Source organism: Etheostoma cragini, chromosome 7 (genome assembly GCF_013103735.1).
Source record: "Etheostoma cragini isolate CJK2018 chromosome 7, CSU_Ecrag_1.0, whole genome shotgun sequence".
In the NCBI taxonomy this organism is placed as follows: Eukaryota; Metazoa; Chordata; class Actinopteri; order Perciformes; family Percidae; genus Etheostoma; species Etheostoma cragini.
Window position 1 is genome coordinate 15,786,977 of NC_048413.1, and position 19,876 is coordinate 15,806,852.

General features: G+C 41.1%; 2 protein-coding genes across 4 annotated transcripts; both read right to left on the reverse strand.

The window, feature by feature from the left end:
- Positions 1 to 1,059: 1,059 nt before the first annotated feature.
- On the reverse strand, positions 1,060 to 4,838 carry asb8 (ankyrin repeat and SOCS box containing 8). Its single transcript, XM_034877987.1, has 4 exons — positions 4,598 to 4,838; positions 3,323 to 3,498; positions 3,125 to 3,229; positions 1,060 to 2,594 (listed from the first exon to the last, which is right to left on the reverse strand). The coding sequence occupies exons 2-4, from the start codon at positions 3,449 to 3,451 to the stop codon at positions 1,959 to 1,961; spliced, it is 870 nt and encodes a 289-aa protein (XP_034733878.1). The 5' UTR covers positions 3,452 to 3,498; positions 4,598 to 4,838; the 3' UTR covers positions 1,060 to 1,958.
- Positions 4,839 to 5,752: 914 nt separating this feature from the next.
- LOC117948371 (la-related protein 4) lies at positions 5,753 to 19,036 on the reverse strand. Of its 3 annotated transcripts, none has more exons than XM_034877983.1 (17): positions 18,458 to 19,036; positions 16,308 to 16,419; positions 15,763 to 15,921; positions 14,221 to 14,308; positions 13,953 to 14,089; positions 13,756 to 13,859; positions 13,536 to 13,646; positions 13,397 to 13,450; positions 13,082 to 13,291; positions 12,464 to 12,567; positions 12,233 to 12,274; positions 10,577 to 10,816; positions 10,416 to 10,470; positions 10,162 to 10,320; positions 8,935 to 9,074; positions 8,610 to 8,835; positions 5,753 to 8,226 (listed from the first exon to the last, which is right to left on the reverse strand). In XM_034877983.1, the coding sequence occupies exons 1-17, from the start codon at positions 18,572 to 18,574 to the stop codon at positions 7,834 to 7,836; spliced, it is 2,451 nt and encodes an 816-aa protein (XP_034733874.1). In that variant the 5' UTR covers positions 18,575 to 19,036; the 3' UTR covers positions 5,753 to 7,833. The 3 variants fall into 3 exon arrangements, with proteins under 3 accessions (XP_034733874.1, XP_034733873.1, XP_034733875.1); XM_034877982.1 differs by having other exon boundaries at positions 16,302 to 16,419; XM_034877984.1 differs by lacking the exon at positions 12,233 to 12,274 and having other exon boundaries at positions 16,302 to 16,419.
- Between the last annotated feature and the right edge of the window lie 840 nt (positions 19,037 to 19,876).

The window sequence follows — 19,876 nt, forward strand, 5'->3', positions numbered from 1 at the left end:
TGGGCATATTTTCAAAGCTCTATGCGTGTTTCTGTCATTGTGTCAAAGATAACACGTTGCAGAAAGCATCAAGCACTGAAAAGTGGTTTTGTAATCAAAACAGAAAGACTGAACTAGCGTGTATTAAATATGCAGGAGAAGCACAGGTGTTAATAGTTAAATGAATGATGGCTGCACTCCACCGAGGTTTGATTTCAGTGTCCTGCTGTTGTGCATACCGGCTCACTGCTACTTACTGCGCCACTTTAATAGAACCACCCATTGATAATGTTGTCTGTAACACCTGTGCCATTTCAGCTCTAAGAAGTCAAAATGTCTGTTTTATGCAAATAAAATCTGATTTGGGTCAACATTATGAAATGGATACAGCCTAGGGCCCAGTATGGCTGGATAGCCTACTACAGCTGATGATTTGTTAGATTTATCGTAGCTTTAAACAACTTCATGGGTTCACCTTTTTATGTGATGAACAATGGAGAAGAGAAAATGAATGCAATATAAAGGCATTTACTTTTATTGACAAAGAAAAAAGCACTTTCGCAGGTGCACACCAGACATGATTTAAGGGGTTACTTTTTTATACAGCAGCAGAACAAGAACACAAAATCAAGCATGAAAATGGTCAAATTCCAGATATATGCCATAGCAAATATAAATACATTTTGCAAGCTTATTCAGTTAAATTATTAAAGGAAAAAGAATGTAGTAATCATGCCATTTGATGGATCTAACATTTAAACGTTTCAGTTTAATAAAGTATTTTTAAACATATGCTGCAATAACATTGGACCAGGGAGCACCTTTTGAAAACCCAAACATTTGCAATTAAGACTGAAAGAACCATTGTAAAAACAAAAAAAATGTATTCATTCTTGGCAACTGTATGTTAACATCACTTTCATCAGCGTTGAACATTTTCAGAGAGCGAGATGGAGGTAAGATTAGTGCCCCTGGCACATTTTGTGAAACCAATGATATTATTCTGCAACATTTCATTTCTTCTACATAAATAAAACAGTTCCCATCTGGCACAATCTTTTCTGTTCGGTTCAAAGTGTATTTTTTTTCACTTGGTATTGCAAGAATGATTGCATTGTGAGTTCACTGGGACGTCGTTGAGAGAAAGATGGCCACTCCAACTATTTATACACTACATAATATTTGTTTCTGAGCAGTACTTCGGGAACTATATCCTCTGACAGAATTACTGGACAACCTGCATCATTAGTCACTGGCCCACATTCATAAACCTATATTTTGTTTAAATCTAGTCATACAATGAGAATACACTAGTTTCTACCACTAAACTCAACAATTAAGCTTTTCCTCATGTTCTGTGACAAACCATAATAGCATTATTTCATTTTATTTAATCTTTAAAAAGTATTGATATTAAATACTTATTGTAAATGTTCCATTCAAGAAATTAATAATAAGCCCACTTAAAATGTCAAAGATGCACTGGCTCTTTGTGAACAGCTGGGGGATTGAACACACCAAGCTTCATGTAGGCCAATTTCTATGATGAAGGCCAACAACCCTGACTTTATTCTTTTTTTTTTTTTTTTTTTTTACCTTGCATGCAGGGTGGGCTGACAAAAGACCTTTTTAACAGACCAGACCAGAGTTACCAGAAAGTGCACACTCTTTAGCTGTTTGTGAAACAATATAAACCCTGGACTGGGGCAGTCTTCTACCTACAACTGAAACTGATCAAACTTGCCAATCTTTACGGCTCATTTAGATGTTGTCCAACCACAAGATAATTAAAAAAAAAAGACTTGGAGGGGGTTGAACATCTCTCCTGGGGCATAAATCTGTATTCAGCAAAAGTTTGATAAATGAGGGCCATTGCCAGACAATGCAATGGAGACACGTTCTTGCCATTAAATGCTGTGTGATTAGCTGTCTATTGACCAGCCAGTGAGGTCTGAGAGCTCTTCAATGGTATCACCACCTCAGTCTCTCAGCAGTAAATAGTCTTTGATAGTCTCTGGTAAAGGAAGCTCTTTTACAGCAGTGGGGAGGAACTGGACTCCAAGACTCTGACGGACAGCACAGCGTGCCAAAGAGCGAAGTGTGGGAGCCTGAGCCACCCTGTTGGTCAGCTTTGCCAGCAGCTGGGGATCCTTACTCAGCTCCCTGGGAAGGGTGCCGTCGGCCCGTCGGATCTCAAACCGCCCTGCTGCTCGGCACAGCAGCTCTAGGCATTCCTCTTCCTGTTCAGTACCCAGGCCCCGGGCCAAGAGGGCAACCAGTCGGGAGATAGGTGTCTGTCCCTTCAGGTTGGTCACATGGACTTGGGCTCCATAGTCTAAAAGCACTTTGACACTCTCCAGGTTGCCTTTCATTGCTGCCCAGCTCAAAGGCGTGTCATTGTTGTAGTCCCTGGCATTGGGACAGGCCCCACTCTCCAGCAGGGCCCTCACACACTCTGGGTTATCTTTGAAGGCGGCCCAGTGAAGTGGAGTGTCCTTGTTGCCATCCAGGGCGTTTGGCTGGGCCCCATACTCCAACAGCAGCTCGACACAGCTCTCATCCTTCTCAGCTGCATAGTGCAGTGCTGTCCGGTTGTATCCATCCAAAGCATTCACCTAATAAGAAAATGTAATGTAAAGAGCAATGTTATGCTAAGGAGTTAACAAGTCTTTGGGTCACATTTCAATCATGCGAGCGCAATGACCAGCACAAAATGATACGTCTTAGGCACACGGGCTGTGCACTTGACATTTTGGTTTAAGTATGTGCAGCAGTATAAATTGCAAAAAGGGCTGGCTGAAGTGTAATATAGATCAGAGGGTGTGATCGTTGGATACCAAAATAGCACACAGACGAGCAAAGAGAATTGAAAGGTCAGGAAAATATCAAAGTGTCACAAAAACAGAGCCCTATAATTATTGTTACAGTATCGGAAGTCAAAGCATTCTTGAACACACCAACAGGGTAGAGTTTTAAAAACTGTTCCTGTTCACACCTGCATGGATGTTCCATGTGAGGGATTATCTATCACAAACAAGGTTTAACTCTCTGCAGGTGGACTTTCATATCATACATGGGCTGTCTGGAAAGCAGTAAAATTAATCTAAAGACTTGTGGCTGAGTATAGGAGTCATTTATGACGTACATCTGCGCCCTTCTCCAACAGCAGCTCCACGCAGTCGGCATCAGCGACCATACAGGCACAGTGCAGGGGCTTAAGTGTGCCATGCATCCGGTTCACATCAGCTCCCTTAGGGCATGCAAGAGATGAATTATGTTATTAAAACTGATGACACAAAGAGATATTTTGTTGAAATTTGGACAGGAAAATGCACAGGCTTACCTTTCGAATGAGATCCTCCACATTGTCGTGGGGGAATGAGCGAATTGCGGCAATGGTGCGGATGAGCCGCTCAGACAATGAGTATTTACTTTGAATGCTTTGCATGATGTACCACATAGTAGAGCTCATGTGTAATTGAGGACCATGGCACCCTGGCCGGGGTGACACTAGGCACACTGAAACACACAAGTTGGGGTTAAAAGCTGTAGGACACAATTGAGATCCCTGAACCTTAAAAATAACTCACCAGAGTAAAACAATACCTTATTTAAAAAGTTCCCTCAGGTCTTTTTGTCTTGGGTGTAGCCCTTTTGTTATGTAGTGGAAAGGAGTGTGTTGTGCCACTATTTCCTTATAACATGTAAATATAAACATGCAAAAATGAGCACATTCTGAGGAAACCTCTTTAAACTGATGTGAAATTAAATTTCCAGTATATAATCAGGTATACAAGTTATACTGAATATTGGGCGTCTTGCGATATCTCCTTTTATGTGGAGTTTGTTGTGTGTTATTAAGACAACCAATTTTTTTTTAAATACACTTATGTCAAAAAACTGGATTTCGAGTTACTTACTTGTTGATTTTAAAGTCAAAATGTCATGCAATCGTGTATGATGACAATCACGAATGATTATTTTTATTACCAAAACGAACACACATAACACACAAATTACATTTGACAAATTAACAAATTTTCCCCGTTCCTTGATCATACTCGTTTAGGGGTTATCAAATACTGTCATCATACCTCCGACCATGAAATGTAGATGGTGTATGCTTTTACTGTTGTTATTGTGAGAGCCGGTGCATAACGTTATTCTGCTGTCACTACTACTTAATGGTGAAGTCGCCCAGCAGCTGACTGCCAGCAGAATGTCAGCATCACTCGTAAGACAAAATCAAATAAATATCACTGATAGCTAACGTTAGCTCACTTGACAAGAACATACTTTATAAATAAAACAAAAAGGGTCACACCGAGTGACATCTTTTAAAAATAGCAAATTTATGGTAGCTAAAGTACAAGAGCCGCTTGACGCTGACGGGCTGTTTTTTTTAAGTAAAAAATAAAAAAATAGATCCCCGGCAGCTAGCTAGCTACCGCCAAGTTAGCTAGCTAGCGAGCTAAGGTTAGCATCGAAATGCTAAGAACAATCGACAGTCGTAGGCTAAAACATCGAATGACATTCACTTTTAATACTTGTGAATGCATTTTTAAACCATATTCGCATCAATCATTGTACAATTTTCGATGCTAATTTGTTAACGTACCGTTTCTGTTCCACGGTCTCGAGGTCTGACGGGTTACCTTTTATTGACTGTTTGCTACTCGGTTCAACATAAACACAGAGCTTCAATGGCCACGCCCTCTGTCTCGAGCCTTTTAAACCGGATGTCGCTTTACTCTGTGATAACTGCTTATGGTATTGTTTATAACTAACGTTACCGACTTTGACGATGTCTGAATGGAAGGCAAGTCTATAAAAGTATTTCTTTCCCGAAATAGGCACATATGGCTGGAGGCATCCACGTGCCGTGGATGCCTCCAGCCAACATGACCATGTTAAGGTAACGTTACAGTCGAACAAGTGGTTTCACAAACCTCTTAAGTATGACGGGTCAGGCTGCCCCTGGTGAACAGCCTACAAGCCACATTCTTCTATACTATCCAGCATCTAATGTGTCTTTCAGGCTCTTAACCTTGCAGTTTTGCACATATCACTTAAGACTCGATTACGAGCCCCCCATAACTAATCTTAATTTACCCCCTGCACATAACATACAAATAAAATTAGACAAATTAACAAATTTAATGATTGTTTTGATCATTTTCGTTTTTGAGTTATCAAAACTATCATGGCTCCGACCAAGCAATGTAGATGGTATATGCTCGTAGTTATTGTGAGAGCAATGCATAACCTTATTCTGCTAATTGTTTCAGCACTATTTGACCAACATTCAGATCCAGACCTTCATTATCTTCTATATCTGTTACTATTCTAAAATCTTTATGTATCATTAGACACAGAGTTTGGATATTTAGAGCTGAAACTATTACTTTCTTACTCCATTTGTCAGTCTTGGTTGGAAACCATTTTCAAAATGAATGGTTTAATTATTTTCAGCCTCTCAGGACTTAGGCTTTGCTACTTTCCATCTTGTGATAATAAACTCAATATTTTAGCGTTTTGGGCTATTGGTTGGACAGAACACGCGGTTTGATATCACCACCTTGGGCTTTAGGAAATGGTCATTTTTTAACAATTGTCTGACAGATATATGGCAATTTGGCGTCATCGGAGAAGAGAGAAATTTCTCAATTATATTTCAAATTGAGATTAGAATCAGCACTAAAGCATCCAACCGTTGATGTGTGTATTATACAGACAAAAGACAAGACAGCAGAAAGAAATGTGACACTGGAAAGCCAAATCAAAATAATTTATTTTTGGTGACATTTCATACAGTTCTAGGATTGTGTCTCAAACACTTGGTTGATCCATTACTATATTTCCTTTTGCCACCCCAACCCAAATTAACTGAAAATAACCCAAACATATGGAGGCGAGTTGGATTAGGGTTAGTTTCCTCATGAGTAAGATTATTTTTAAAAACAAGTTAGTGCATGTATTTGATTAAACTAAATCACTAGCTGCTCATACTCATTAATGAAAAAGAAATAACAGCCCCAGGGATTGGTTACTCGTTTTACTGCATTACTAAACCCAAAGTCAATGCATCAAGTATTTTTGCTCAGCTGACATCTCCGACAGTATATAAATGTCATATGCGTGATTTTATTTTGCCAATGCGATTTCACACAACTTTGGCGAAACCAGCCTACCAAGATTGGGAGAAAAGCGTTGTGCATCGGAATTAAAATAAATAAATTTAAAAAGCAATACATACAGTAAGTCAAACTTCAAATTCTAAGTCAATCTGTTCTTCAAACATTAAAAAAAAAAATAAGGAAAGAAAAGAAAAAACAAAGAAACAAAAACAACCCAGCAAACTCACCCTAAAAGCACAAAACAATGTGGTGGATACCTGCTGTCAAAAGCCTCCCTCTGTAAATTGTGTACTAGAACAATGACATTCTCCCACACACATTTTCTAGTGAAGGGTTATCACAATATAGCATAGGCAACTACACTTCTACAGCTTCTTCAAAATCCAGTTTAACTGGGCCAAAAGTTTCCCCAAGACTACATCATTTAGCAGACCTCAAAAATAAAACTCGTATCCTAGCACACTATAATCGTAGGCAGCTGGCACATAGCACGGGAAAATGTTCCAACATTCTTTATACCCACGACTTGGCTGCCAAATATGTAGCTATCATCCTCAGCTAACAGCACTTCTCAGTCTATGGTATTGTTAAGAACAATTCACAGATAGAAGCTTAACCTGGATATCCTGTGATGATGTAGAAAAGCCAAATCTCACCTAAACCAAAAGGCGCACTGAACAGTCAAGTCTTATTAAATTAACCTATTCTTTTTTTCTCGTGGAAAATGTCACCCTACTACCAAAACAAACATGTAAACAGAGAACCTGACTGATTATCAACATGGTCTGACTCTATCAGCGAGGGTCGATCCCAAACTGGTTCAGATTAATAGAGATAAAACTTAACATGAAAACTTTGGACCAGGCTAGCAGGTTCACCGCGGGTAATAGGTCAGTGCTAACCCCAAAGTGGATTTGGGCTTCAAACAAAACCACACATCTGACTGCGGCGTACGATGACAGTTTGATTATTGGACTGATAACAATTTTAAGCCAATTATGAACTAGGATCAAAATACCACCATAGAACACATTTCATTTATATACTTTAGAAGACCACACTGTCCAGTTTCAGGACAGTGATTCTGAGTCTCTGATGTAAAAATCAAAAATCATCCATTTCATTACATCAGTGCAACAGCACACTGTAGCACTTCAATAAAGTTGCTTAACAATCAATGCATACACAGACAGTCAAACCTTCAGTCATACTTGCAAACCTAAGCACACACAAAAAAAAACGATGTCTCATTGCGTGTTAGTGATATCTTTGTATATGTACATGACATATATGCATGTTCTTTTCTTCTTAGTGCATATTGTTCTTGCAGACATCTATTCTTTAAAATAAAAAAAATAATAAAATAAAAAAGGTAGAGGGCCTTCACGCGGCCCAGCATCCCACCTCTACCTAGCAGAGCATAAATGAGACGGCCTCCACAGACATCACACTTAAAATTTGTTTAAGCATAACGCTGGAGGCCAAAACAAGATTTTTCTTTTCAAATCACTCATAGAAGTTCTTCAGATATCATTTTGCCCATTAGTCCTGGATGCCCCGGTCTTATTGTCATTTTAAAAGCTTTTCTTTGGACAAGTTCCAGGGGGGGAAGGTGGCTACCATAATGTTGTTGCTTTTATGTTATTCATTTTTATATAATTATATATATTCCATGTATATATTCATACATCTTTTTTTTTCTATTCATATCAAGTTTTTACTTTGGCGATACAGGTGGGATATTCTGCTCTTTGCCAGTGTGCCTGTAGCCTCCCTGTGGGGAGCTGCGTCGGGCCGGAGGCGGGCGCCTCTGGTCCCGAAACTTGAGGCCCCCGGTGCCTCTGGGGCCATTGCTGCGGTAGTAGCCTTGAGAGTCACGTTCACGTGGTGGTCGGCTCTCCTTGCATTCCCATCCCCCTTCCCTTTCGTGGCCTTTCTCGTGCTTGTCTCCAGGACCACTGCTGGAGCCCAGCTCTTCAGCCTTGTTCACGCGCAACTCACGTAACGGCTGGCCCGAAGTGGTGCCTGTGGAAGCTGGGGCAGGGGTGACAGGCGGAGGGTCCTTGGGTGGCCGTTGGCACACCTCAGCATAGCTGAGCTTACGTGGCTCCTGAACCAAGGGAGGTGAAAAGCACAATTTTTAAGAAGGATGTGACACAGACTCCCATGTACACGTACAATTTCATGATATGCCTCGTTAAACCCTCAGATCTCATAATCTTAACGCTCATTGGGGTAGGAGTGAACATCTTGGACATTTGGTGGGAAAGTTCAGAGAAAGAGAGAGAGAGAGAGAGAGAGAGAGAGAGAGAGAGAGAGAGAGAGAGAGAGAGAGAGAGAGAGAGAGAGAGAGAGAGAGAGAGAGAGAGAGAGAGAGAGAACCGTAGCCAGTGAGTCCACTACCTCACTTCCCTCTATGCGCAGAAGTTCTCATCATCAGGAAGACAACTATGCTCGTGTGCAGGCTGTCACTACAGAGAACAATATGCTCACCTGTGCAGGGGTCGGAATAGTAGCTGTAGCAGGGGCCGGCGTACTGGGTGTTGCGGGCGTGCAGGCGGCGGCGGTGGCGGTGGCAGCAGCAGTAGAGGGCTGAGGCCTGGAGCTAGGCATGGGTTGTGTGGTGGGGGAGGGGTTCACGGTTATAACAGGTGTTCGTGGAGCTACTTTGGGAGCTGGAGGCTCTGCCCGTTCAACCCTCTTCTCCTGACGAGTGACACTGTCAGAACAAGAGTTTCCGACATTCAAGTGACCATTTAACGATTCATTCATGCAACAAATATCCTGAATTAAATTGTCATCACTCAGACAGTCGTACCCAGGAGCTGAGGGTCCATGTGGTTGTGTTGCAGGTTTCACTGTAGCCAGGGCAGGACTGGAGACAGCCACAGCTTCCTCTGTGACTGGGGGTTGGCCTGAACCTGGACTCACAGTGGCTTCTTTACTGGCTTGTTCGGTCTATAAAAGCAAGGAGGTATGCACATTACACCTACCTACCATTAAAATACTATGTGCAGTTTATCCAAGAGATTTACACAATGTTACGATCTTCTACGGTCTTCTTACTAAGGCTGACCGATATTGTGTTTTAGAATCAGCATCGCGATGTGCGCATGCACGATGGTCACATTGCAGGACGTTGCAATGTTGAGGCTAATCCTTTTTCACTGCTTGCTAGAAAAGTAAACTTTCACCGTTTTCCTATTATATGATTATTACCGGCCGACCCTTCCCTTTAAAGAAGGTAGCCATGTGGGCAACGTGTGTATGTGACGTTAGTCCAACAGGGTTTATTGTTATGGGAAGTGACGCTCTCCTCATGTAGAAAAGTAACGTAGGCAGCAGCTGCTGCCGCTGACACATTGAGGTGCGTAGTTTTCAATGGGTAGTCAGTGAAGCTACCGTAATCAGTGTTTTATGTTCGCTGCAAATACGAACTAAATCACCTGATTAATGCAACATAACATAATATAGTTAGCCTAAAGAAACAAGGGGTCTGTCCGTCCCAACTAATGCAACGGTCCAGAGCCGCAACTCTGGAAACGTAACACTAAACTACTACAGAAGTCTGTGTCTAATCTGATCTGATTCTTGGATAGACAGTTTGTTGATAGTGCAGGTGACATGCAGGTTTGATCAATGTATTAGAGAAAGCAACATGCAGTCATTGTCATACACTTTAGCCTGGATTGATTATTATATGAATACAACGGTGTCAGGCTAGTCAACCAGCGTATTTCTACCTAATTTCCCTCTCCAAAATCATGTAACGTTAGTCACAGCGCTTACTTGCTTTGGTGTTTGTAAGGTTTAAGAAAGAATGGTTCACATTAGAAAAGATCCTTTTTCATTTTTATCTTCTATGTAGATGCACTCCGCTACAAGATCACCGCAGTAGTCGAGAATTATTTGTTATTTCCAAACAGAGCTATTTATGTTATCTTTTATAAATTACCTTTTATTTTTTCATATAGCCATATATATTGCAGGGAAAAAAATATTGCATGTCATTTTATTTCCAATATTGTGCAGGCCTACTTCTTACCTTGTCCCTGTACAAACCGCGTACAACATCAGACATTCGGTTTTCTAGCACTGGTTCTCCCTGTGTACTGACCACACAGCCAGGAAGAGGTGGGAAATTGGTAGCAGCCAAGTCAAATTTGGGTGGAGCAACCTTGACCTCTGCTAGCGGTACAGGTCTCTGAGAAAGGAAATTGGAAAAGAGCCAACAAACAATCACTGGATGCTTCACATACAACATACGAGTTGAAAGACGACATAAAAATCGCTATTTACCGCAATTCGTTCGTCTTCTCGCCTCCTCCGTGTTCCTCTGTAGGTTGTGCTCCGTCTAAAATGCAAAATGAATGGTCCGTTAACAGCAACATGGTCAAGTGTCACGGATCAAGTCGCAGCTTAAAGACAGCAGCCATTACACTCAGTTAAAATAGGTTTACCTTCCACGTCCAGCCATGCCGCAGTCATCACTGGGTTCCAAAGACGAGGGAGAGGAGGAGGAGAGATGTGAGAACGCTGAGGCCAGGTCTGAGGCTGTCTGGACTGGGTTTGAGGTGGCGGCGGTGACGATGGGAACGGGGGGCTGCGGGCCGCGCAATCCAGTCAGACTCTCCAAGGGGACAGGAGTTATAGATGCTGAGGTCACCTCACTTGTCCTCACCTGGGGCTTCACATGGTTTCTGGGACAAAGGGGAAAAGATGAAGATGAGCACAGTCAACATTGTGGTGAAAATAGTTTTAAGGCATAATGGTAACCAGTGTTTCCTTTCCAGTTTAAGTGTTGAAAAGTCATAGAATGTTGCGAGAACAATACACAAATGGTAACCTAACCAATGTTGTAGAATACATTGTGTAAATCAAATTGAATGGGCTATGACTTGTTAAAGCACTTTGTGGTTCTATAGATGGAGCTTGTTTTTGGAAAATGTATTGCCGTCACATATAGAAAGCAGTACGGTATTTTTTGTGGGTTACTCCACGTTTTTCAGATAACGGGGCTGAAGCCACTAAATAAGTTAAACGGAAACACTGGTGTCCACAGTTGGCTGGAGGAATAAGACAGCATGCTGTGTCCTTAGGGTAAGTGTGTAGACATGCAAGAGGGGTGGGGGGTTTATGCTCATGATTGGTAGAAGCTGTGGAGACTTTGATGGCAACATAGTGACATTTGGAATCTGCAACCAGTCATAAACTCATTGAGAAGAGCTGACAACGGCCATGTAAGACCTAGACGAGCTACTAATATCTTAATGCATCGTAAATAACACTTTGAGACAGATATTGAGTCAGAGTGATTCAGAATGGACTCATCTTCTTGTGAGTCTTTGACCCTCAGATCTCATAATCTGTACGCTCATCGGGACAGGAGTGAAGCTCTTAACTTTGGAAAGGGAAGGATAGAGAGAAAAAAGAAAAGAAAAAGCTGAAGAGGAGAACGAGAGAACCAAAGCTAGTTACTCCACTCTCTGGTTTCCCTCTATGCGCATCTTGATCTCATCATCAGGTCCGACTTGAGAAGAGTGAGTCCACTGAGATTGTGAAACCGCGTTTTCTCTAAAACAAACTTGCAAAGTTGTCATCTCTTTGCAAAAGATTTGGAAGTGTACATTAAAGCTTACAGCAGCCTGACCTAGACTTAACTCCTAACTGTCAGCATTTCTTTGTTATAGCATATAACGCATGGCATGTGGTCATACAATTAATGATGCAGAAAGCAGCTGTAAAACTAACAAAAAACAATGAACAAATAAAATGGGTGGTTAGCTGTGATGGATTAAAACGGTTTCCTGTTATGTCTATGCAAAGAGGACATTTTGCAGCCAAGGTGGCCATAACTGGAAAAAGCCAGTTGCTCAGCATCAGATAGCAGCTGCTGCCATTTAGTAGGCAAGCCTACATTTATCAAATGACCTGACAAATCCATGACGGCCATTACCTGGCAACAAACATTTACACACCAATGAAGAGGATCGTGGCCATAAAGGTCCGACTGACAGAAGGCATTGGCTTCAATGTGGATTTAGTCATTTGGCTGTTGCAGTATGTTAAGAGATGAGGGTAGCAATGAAGCTTATTGTACTGTATAACAGTGGTACCTGAAAGCATTTATTACATTCTTTCTTGAATAGAGGGGGACACTGTGGGGACAGTAAGAAGACAGGGAATGAAGAACAAGTCCCTGTTATGGTCACAACATCTTCAGACACCTTTTAACTGCATACGATCTGAAATTTTAACATTGTGCTGGAATGTTTATGTAAAAAAAACAGACTTAGATTTAAGTCAAAACTACAAAAAGAAAAACGTCTGGAAAATGAAGCTGTTACCGGTTTCTGTTGAAAGGACGAGTGATATTGAGAGAACTGGAGCCAGTTTTGTAGTGTCCGGCAGAGCCAAATCCATTCACAAAGCTACTGTTGGGAAACGGTGCCTGCACAAGGAAAAAAAAGAAAAGAAAAGACAGCATTTACAAATCCTATTCCATAGAGTGTGTTTGCACACACACACAAACAACTTATTTAGTTTCTGCCGCAAAATTCCTAAAATGCCAGCTAAAATTAATTTTCCTGTAAGTGTAAAAATGTTCACAGATAGTTATTAACTTGTTTACATGTTTATGGCCGCTGACAATTTAAATTCTAAAAAAAGAAAAGACTCATATGAAAATCACTCAATACATTTCTCTTCAGACGTAACAATAAACAAGATGGAACTGACTAAACAAATCAGTCGTTCCGAATCTTGGGGTAACAAAGGACTTCTGCCGGCGCACAACTTGCGGCATTCTTAATTATTCGCATAACAGTTTACACATTAAATGTCGATGACATAAATTGAACACAGGAAGCGAATGTTTTCAATTGAGGTGCATTAAGGGTAAAATTTCAGAGTAGGTCTGTGTTAATGCAATTGTCTCAGAGCATTGTGAGTGGAGTATGTCTCACCAGAGGAGTTTCAAAATAGGGTGTGGGCGAAGGCGTCCAGGTGGGAGGTACGATGCCGTAGACTGGGTACTGCTGCTGGGGGTAGACGTGCTGCATGTAGAGCGGAGAGCTGTACTGGGACTGGCTCTGGGACTGCTGAGCGTACAGGCTGCTGTCCATGCTACGGTAGCCATTCTTTGCGAAGAATGTGTTGATGGCCTTTATCCTGGCCTGTCAGCGTGTAAAACCAGAAGAAGAGCAAAGACTGAAATAACTAAAAACAACTTCACAAAAAAAGCCTCTCCAAAATGACAAGGGTGTTTAAATTTAACTCACCATAATGGGTTTTCCCTGAAATGTTTTTACTTCCTCTCTCAAATACTTGTATGCCTGTGGGAGCATAATGGAGAATCATGGGGCAATTCCCAGTGCAGAATGTCAACTGAATAGTTCAGACCGTGGAGTGACTTTTTACCTGTTGAGCGTCTGTGTCTGATTGGAATGTGATGTACCAGTTGTTGTTGTGTGCAAACTCAACACTTATCACCTTCGGACAGTTATCATTTTTGAACAGTGACTCCACTTCCTGTGAATTAGATACAAAGAATGGCATTCACACTCCAGGTAATCATCTACATCCTACATACGGTGTGATGCATCCAAAGATAGGCAGTGTATTCACAAGTTAACGTTACCTCAACAGGTGTTGTTTCGGGGACCTCCCTTAGAATGATAATGCATCGCTTGTGGTTAGGACGCACTTTCTCCCCTTTCTCATCCACTTGTACCATAGGAGAAGCTGAGGGGAATACAATGCATTTAAATCTAGACAAACCAGATACACACACAGACCCAAGGTTTTAGCATACACCATCTTAAATAATCCACTTACATCTCAACACATCCAGGATGAGGTCCATGTCAGTGGTGAGGATCTTGATGCCCTCCATGCTGGCTATAGTCCATATAGGGACAAACTGGTCACTGTCCATCTGGGACATCAGGTACAAATCCTTTGAGAGGTTTTCTCTGAATTACAAGACAAATGCACGTAGATTAGCATTTTATTAATTTAGGAAATAAATCCAGATTTCAAATTCTACAGTGTATAAATACATAAAAAAAAAAAAAAAAAAGTAATATGAATGCTTGTCTCTGACCTGGAGAAATAAAACTCCAGCTCCTTCTTTAGAGACTCTCGGAGATTCTCAGAGGAGATCTGAGATGGTTCTTCAGTACTGGAATCCACTGAAAATCAAAAATCAGATGTCAGTGGTAATCCAATACAACCGTTCTAAAAGTCTACTTTTATGATGCGTTTTTGTCAACACAGTCACAGGTGTCGACTCAATTGTGTTTTATTGACAGGCGTGCCCCCAAAACAGGATTTGACACTTCAAATTGAATCATTATAACATTGGCAGTGACATCCAACCATTTCAAACATAAATTATGTTTCATTCAATCTCAAGACTGTAGGCTGCTTCATAACCTTTTAATAAGTAGCGATATCCAAGCCACGTGAGTACTGTTTAATAATGAGTACTGCTGAGTCTGTGATAACAGGTAAATGGTGTATTTTGTATCTGTAGGGATGTGACTCCATACTCTGAGAAAACAACCCTAGGACAGCTTGGGCTCAGAAACTTTAACAGACAGGGAAGGTCTAATAAAAATGCTGTTGCATTGTGGGTAGTGTATGATCCAGTGTTTGGGATTAGACTCATACTATTAACTATAGTTTATCAAAGGGTTGTTATATGAGCAGTGACAACTAGTTCAAACAGGTTCATTATACCCAGGTCAAACACAGGATTTACATGTAAACATGGTAAATTAAATACAAATAACTATATAGGGTGTGTGTGGTCAAATAGTCTCTGTGTGTTCCAAGTTTACCTCACTCTGCAGGTTTTCATTCATTTCAACCAAAGACGGGTTAGCACTCAGTGAAATCACCTGCTGAGCTTATCAGTTAGTATGAACACCTAAAGACTTGTGAAGGGCAGTCTGCTCAGGGGAAAGCATATTTGTGAGGCAATGCTTGCAGAACAGTATTATATTAAAGCCACGGGATACAGTTTTATATCCCATGCCAACTAAAAAAAAGAATAAATGTAATGAAAGAGAATACCGTAAATTCCTCAAATAATTACGGGGCCTTTATTTACCTTAACTGCACAAGGTACACGGCTTTTATTTGAAGCAGGCCTTTATTTCTAATTCCATCAGTTTGATATGAAGTATAATTGTTTTAAATAAACAGTTTTAAATGAAAGCCGTAGCATTCCAGTGGACAGAGATCATTCATTTTTTAAGAAACATTAGCAAAAATGTCCAAAAACAGCCAGAAGGGGGACAAAGCAATTTGGGTCAGAAATAATCAAAGACCACCATTGTGTCAGTTTTACCGTATCACTTTACCGTAACCCAGAAAAACAAAGCATGACTATATTGTTGAATCTGTTAAATTAAATTGGTAGAAATTGCATTAGTATAAACTTGAATGCAAATTATCTGAAAGGCATTTAGAAGATTATCCACAATAATTGATTATCCACATTAATTTCCCCAATTATTTGTCCTTGTTGACCACGCCCGGCTTTTAATTTACTACCCGTCTTTATTTGAGGAAATACGGTACTTATTAGGTTGCGTTCACGATTTGGTGTGTGGAGACGACTGCATGTGATGAAACTGACCTGAGTTCCCTGTGGTGGACTCGGCAGGGGAAAAGCCCAGATCTGGAGGGTCCATTCCATTTACTGCTATCTCAGCTGTTGCTGTGGAGCTGCTGTCATCCACGGCCGGAAATCCCACAGAGTATTGCTTGCACCCGGCAGACGGAGACTCAGTAAAACCTGTGAACAAGGTAAATAGATTACTTTAGAACCAACAACAGATTCTTTTTTTTCAGGCCTGCTTCACTTTGTCTATACAAGTCCTATATTTGTCTTAGCACTGTATGTGTAGTTCATACATTTTACACACACACACACACACACACACACACACACACACACGTGTCAAAAGGGTAAAAATAAAAAAAGAACTCAAAGAATTTATTTAACCATAAATATGTGTTACATCTGGTGCTGACTGAGAAAATGTCAATATTTAAATCAATAGACAGGATGTCACTGTCCAAAAGAAATGCAGGTTTTCCCCACATTTTAAACTGTAGTATAATTAAGGAGTTTGCTGGTGGACATTTAATTGGGCTGATGGGAGTATATCTCACCCTCACTGATGTCTGAGGGGGGCCAATGAGGGCTGTTGGCAACAGCCTCGCTGGGGGCCACAGGCATCTCCTGCCACACCTTGGCATTTGGGTTCAGCCCGGTGCCCTTAGAGGTGACCTTCAAAGCAGAAACAGCAGGATCAGGCAAGTTTATTACAAACATAAAAAAGCAGAGTGGTGTTGGTATTTTAGCATAATCTAACATTTTACACAGCCACAAAAACACAATGTAGGCAGTTTGCATCTAATGTCAATTATCTAAAACAGACAGTTGCAATTTGACACTTTCACCTATATTTGAACCATTTGGGTGTCCCGGTGTGCTTCATCGGCAACTGAGACCTACACTGCGATGAGAAAATGTATTTATTATTCTCACTGATTCAAATTAGATTTGCTTTCTTATCTCTGGTTGGCATCATACTTGTCCCCAGACAAGTGTCAAAAATCTGAGCTGTTTAAACAAATTTGTCGAACACACTGCAGTACACAGTATGTTTTTTAACTATCCAGTCAAGCCACTAACACTATTGTTTTATCATTACAAACACATTGGCTTACTTTTATATCCAATATTAAAGCAGTAAGCACCAGGCATCTCCAATGCATTACAAAAAACTGATGGCCTTAGGAAATATTTGACCATCAAGGTGGAAATCTAAAGGGGAAGATGATAACCTGATGTAATTAAAGCAATGGACTTAAATGTAACAAACAAAACACTAGTTTCATAATGCCCCCTTTACGCTTTAAAGGCAAACAAAAGACTTAAAAGATGTACGTCAAATGTATATAATTAAAAAATGTGGCCAAACCAAACAAATTATATTTTCCTTTTGTTGTTTGGATAAACTTTACATCTGTACTGCGAGAGTGTGCGTGTGTAGACAAACGCCAATTTAAATAACATAAACTGCAGATTTAACAAACAAAGTCTGCGTAGGAATAATGTTGATAAAACAACTTAAAAAAGTACTTTGCTTAACTTTAAACATATTTATATTGCGATGCACATTATTAAATGATTAGATCTGACTCTCCATAACAGAGGGCTGTGGACTGGCAGGAGAAATCCTGACCCAGCAAAGATCTGTGGCCAAGAATAGACCACATACTGTACATATGAAGGCATACAGATACTGATGTGAACCAACTGTGGATTGTGCTTTACGAGTGTATGCCAGCTGTACACTAGCTCTGAAACACCAGTGACTGTCAAATTTACCAGCTTCTTCTTTTGACATTGTCACTTGCAACCTGCTAATAGATCCCCCGACTTATCAAAAGCACTTGGCCTGACAAGTACAGCTGCCAGTTCCGCCATGCCTCGAGACACTTCTCTCCACCAATTGGACGATAATCGATGCAGGCCTCATTGTCATTCAAAAGAGCACAATCATTTTATGTGCAACTTGACACATGGTTACAATGCATGCTTCTGTGTTACAGGCCGTGGCAAGCCAAGTGATGTCAGCTGACTGCACTGCGCAGGCCAGGTATTTGCAACGCATGCCACTGCGCTAGCTCATTAAACGTTACTAGCACGATTAGCTAAAAGATAACGTTAGCGATTTGAACGTTTAGCTTACCTTATAGCAAACAATCTAGGCATCGATCAACTCCACATCAAAAACAACTCAATTTCTACTTCTCCACTCCCAATACCACTGCCGTCATTCCATCTGTGTTATAACTTAACGTATTGGCTAATGATTACTCAGCAAACTACTTAATGAGCTTGCTTGTTACGGCGGCTAAGCTAGCAATAGCTGTCTGTAGTGGAGATAAGGCTAACGTTAACTGTGTGTTAAATTACCTAGCTAACGTTTCTGGCTGCAAGTTACCTACTAGCGTTAGTTACCGTTAGTCGTCCTGCCGTATGTGCTGTGTCTGAGACGGTCTTCGCTTGGTAATCAATATCACCTTGCGATTAAACACCAACGTTATGCGATTACGTAAAAAAAGTCAGAACCAAGCTAAAATTGAGTAACGTTATCCTAAAACATGCCTTGCATGCGTTCATTTTAGCTGTTGCTTAGTAAATAATGTTCACAACGCAGAGGGGGCGTACTGGGCTGAGCTGCTAACAAGTCACCAATGAGTAGCAGTCGCTTAGACAGCTAACTAGCTTACTAGCTAAAGAAGGCCTCACTCACCATGCCGCCTGACCCTCCCTCGCTCCCCAGCGGAGCCTCGTCCTTCCCACCGTTCTTCGGTCCGGGATCAGCCTCCTCCTGCAGCAGCGGCGGCTCTCCGGTCTGATCTGAACTCATCAGCCGCACCTGACTCACTACCACTCCGTCGCGTTCTCCCGGCCCCCGCCTGCCCCACCTCCTCTTTCAGAAATAGCGGATGAGTTCAGCAGTCAGTCTGGTTCTCTCCTGTTCCAATGGATTGGCGAGCAATAAACTGAAACTAGCTTACTAGCTAGCTAGCCGGCTAGCAGGTATGCTACAGGACTAAGCTAGCAACCTAGCGTGCTATGAATCAACGAAGCGGGCTAACGCCAGCTAGCTCAATGAATCAAACTTGCACGCTAAGAGACTAATGGTATAAGCAATGCCAAACCATGACTCTTCTTAGACCACAGTCCTTGCTGGCGTTTCATCAAATATTACACCACACACCGGGTTCGTGAGGCGTATTCCTGACCGGGCGACCGGAGCGAACACTGGGGACACGCACCCTTCCTCAGCGCAGGCACACAGTCCGCCTGACGTCCCGGCTACCACCGCGAGTTCTCGGTGACCTCTGCAGAAACCATTTCCTTTTCCGGATTAAAACTGTAGTTTTCTACAGTACTTGGCCAAAGAGGTAACCTCTTTGATTTAGCTGTAATTTAATCTCTATACCAATATTTATGTGCCGAGGAGTACCTTAGTCAAGAGTACACAGAACAAGCTGTTTGGTTTTATTGTTTTTAAAATGACTCAAGGGTCACTTCTTTTACTTTTATTCTAAAGTTGAAAAATAAAGTCAAAAGCAAGCCCAAGAGATCACAAAAGCAAATCTTTGTGTAATTTCCTGATTTCAAACCTCTTTTATATAGTATATGTTTAAGAAACAAAATTATTCAAATACATTACTTCAAACATGGACTTTTCTGTAAAGTCTGTCACCAAATTACATAACAAGTCTTGAAGTGTTAAGTCAAAGGCAACAGATACAAAGCAAGTCCAGGTGCCATACATAAACAGTACTCTCCCTGTGGTTACACCTAAATATATCCCCAGTCACTTAGTCCTAATATTCACCATTTAAACAGTGGAGCCATTTTTATCTATTATGCCAATAATACAATACAATGTGTTTATTTGTCAATTTAATACTTTGTGACCTATCTTTGAACTACTTTAATTTAATTAAAGTGTTTGCAGTGGCTTATCACCAGATCCTGATTACATCTTAAGTGGGGCAAAAAAAAGTGATGACATTACAGCTATTCTTTTTCTTTTGATGAGTGTGCGGTGTAATATTTGATGAAACGCCAGCAAGGACTGTGGTCTCAGATGAGTCATGGTTCGGCATCGCTATACCATTAGTCTCTTAGTGCCAAAGGTTCTGTCAAAGGGTGT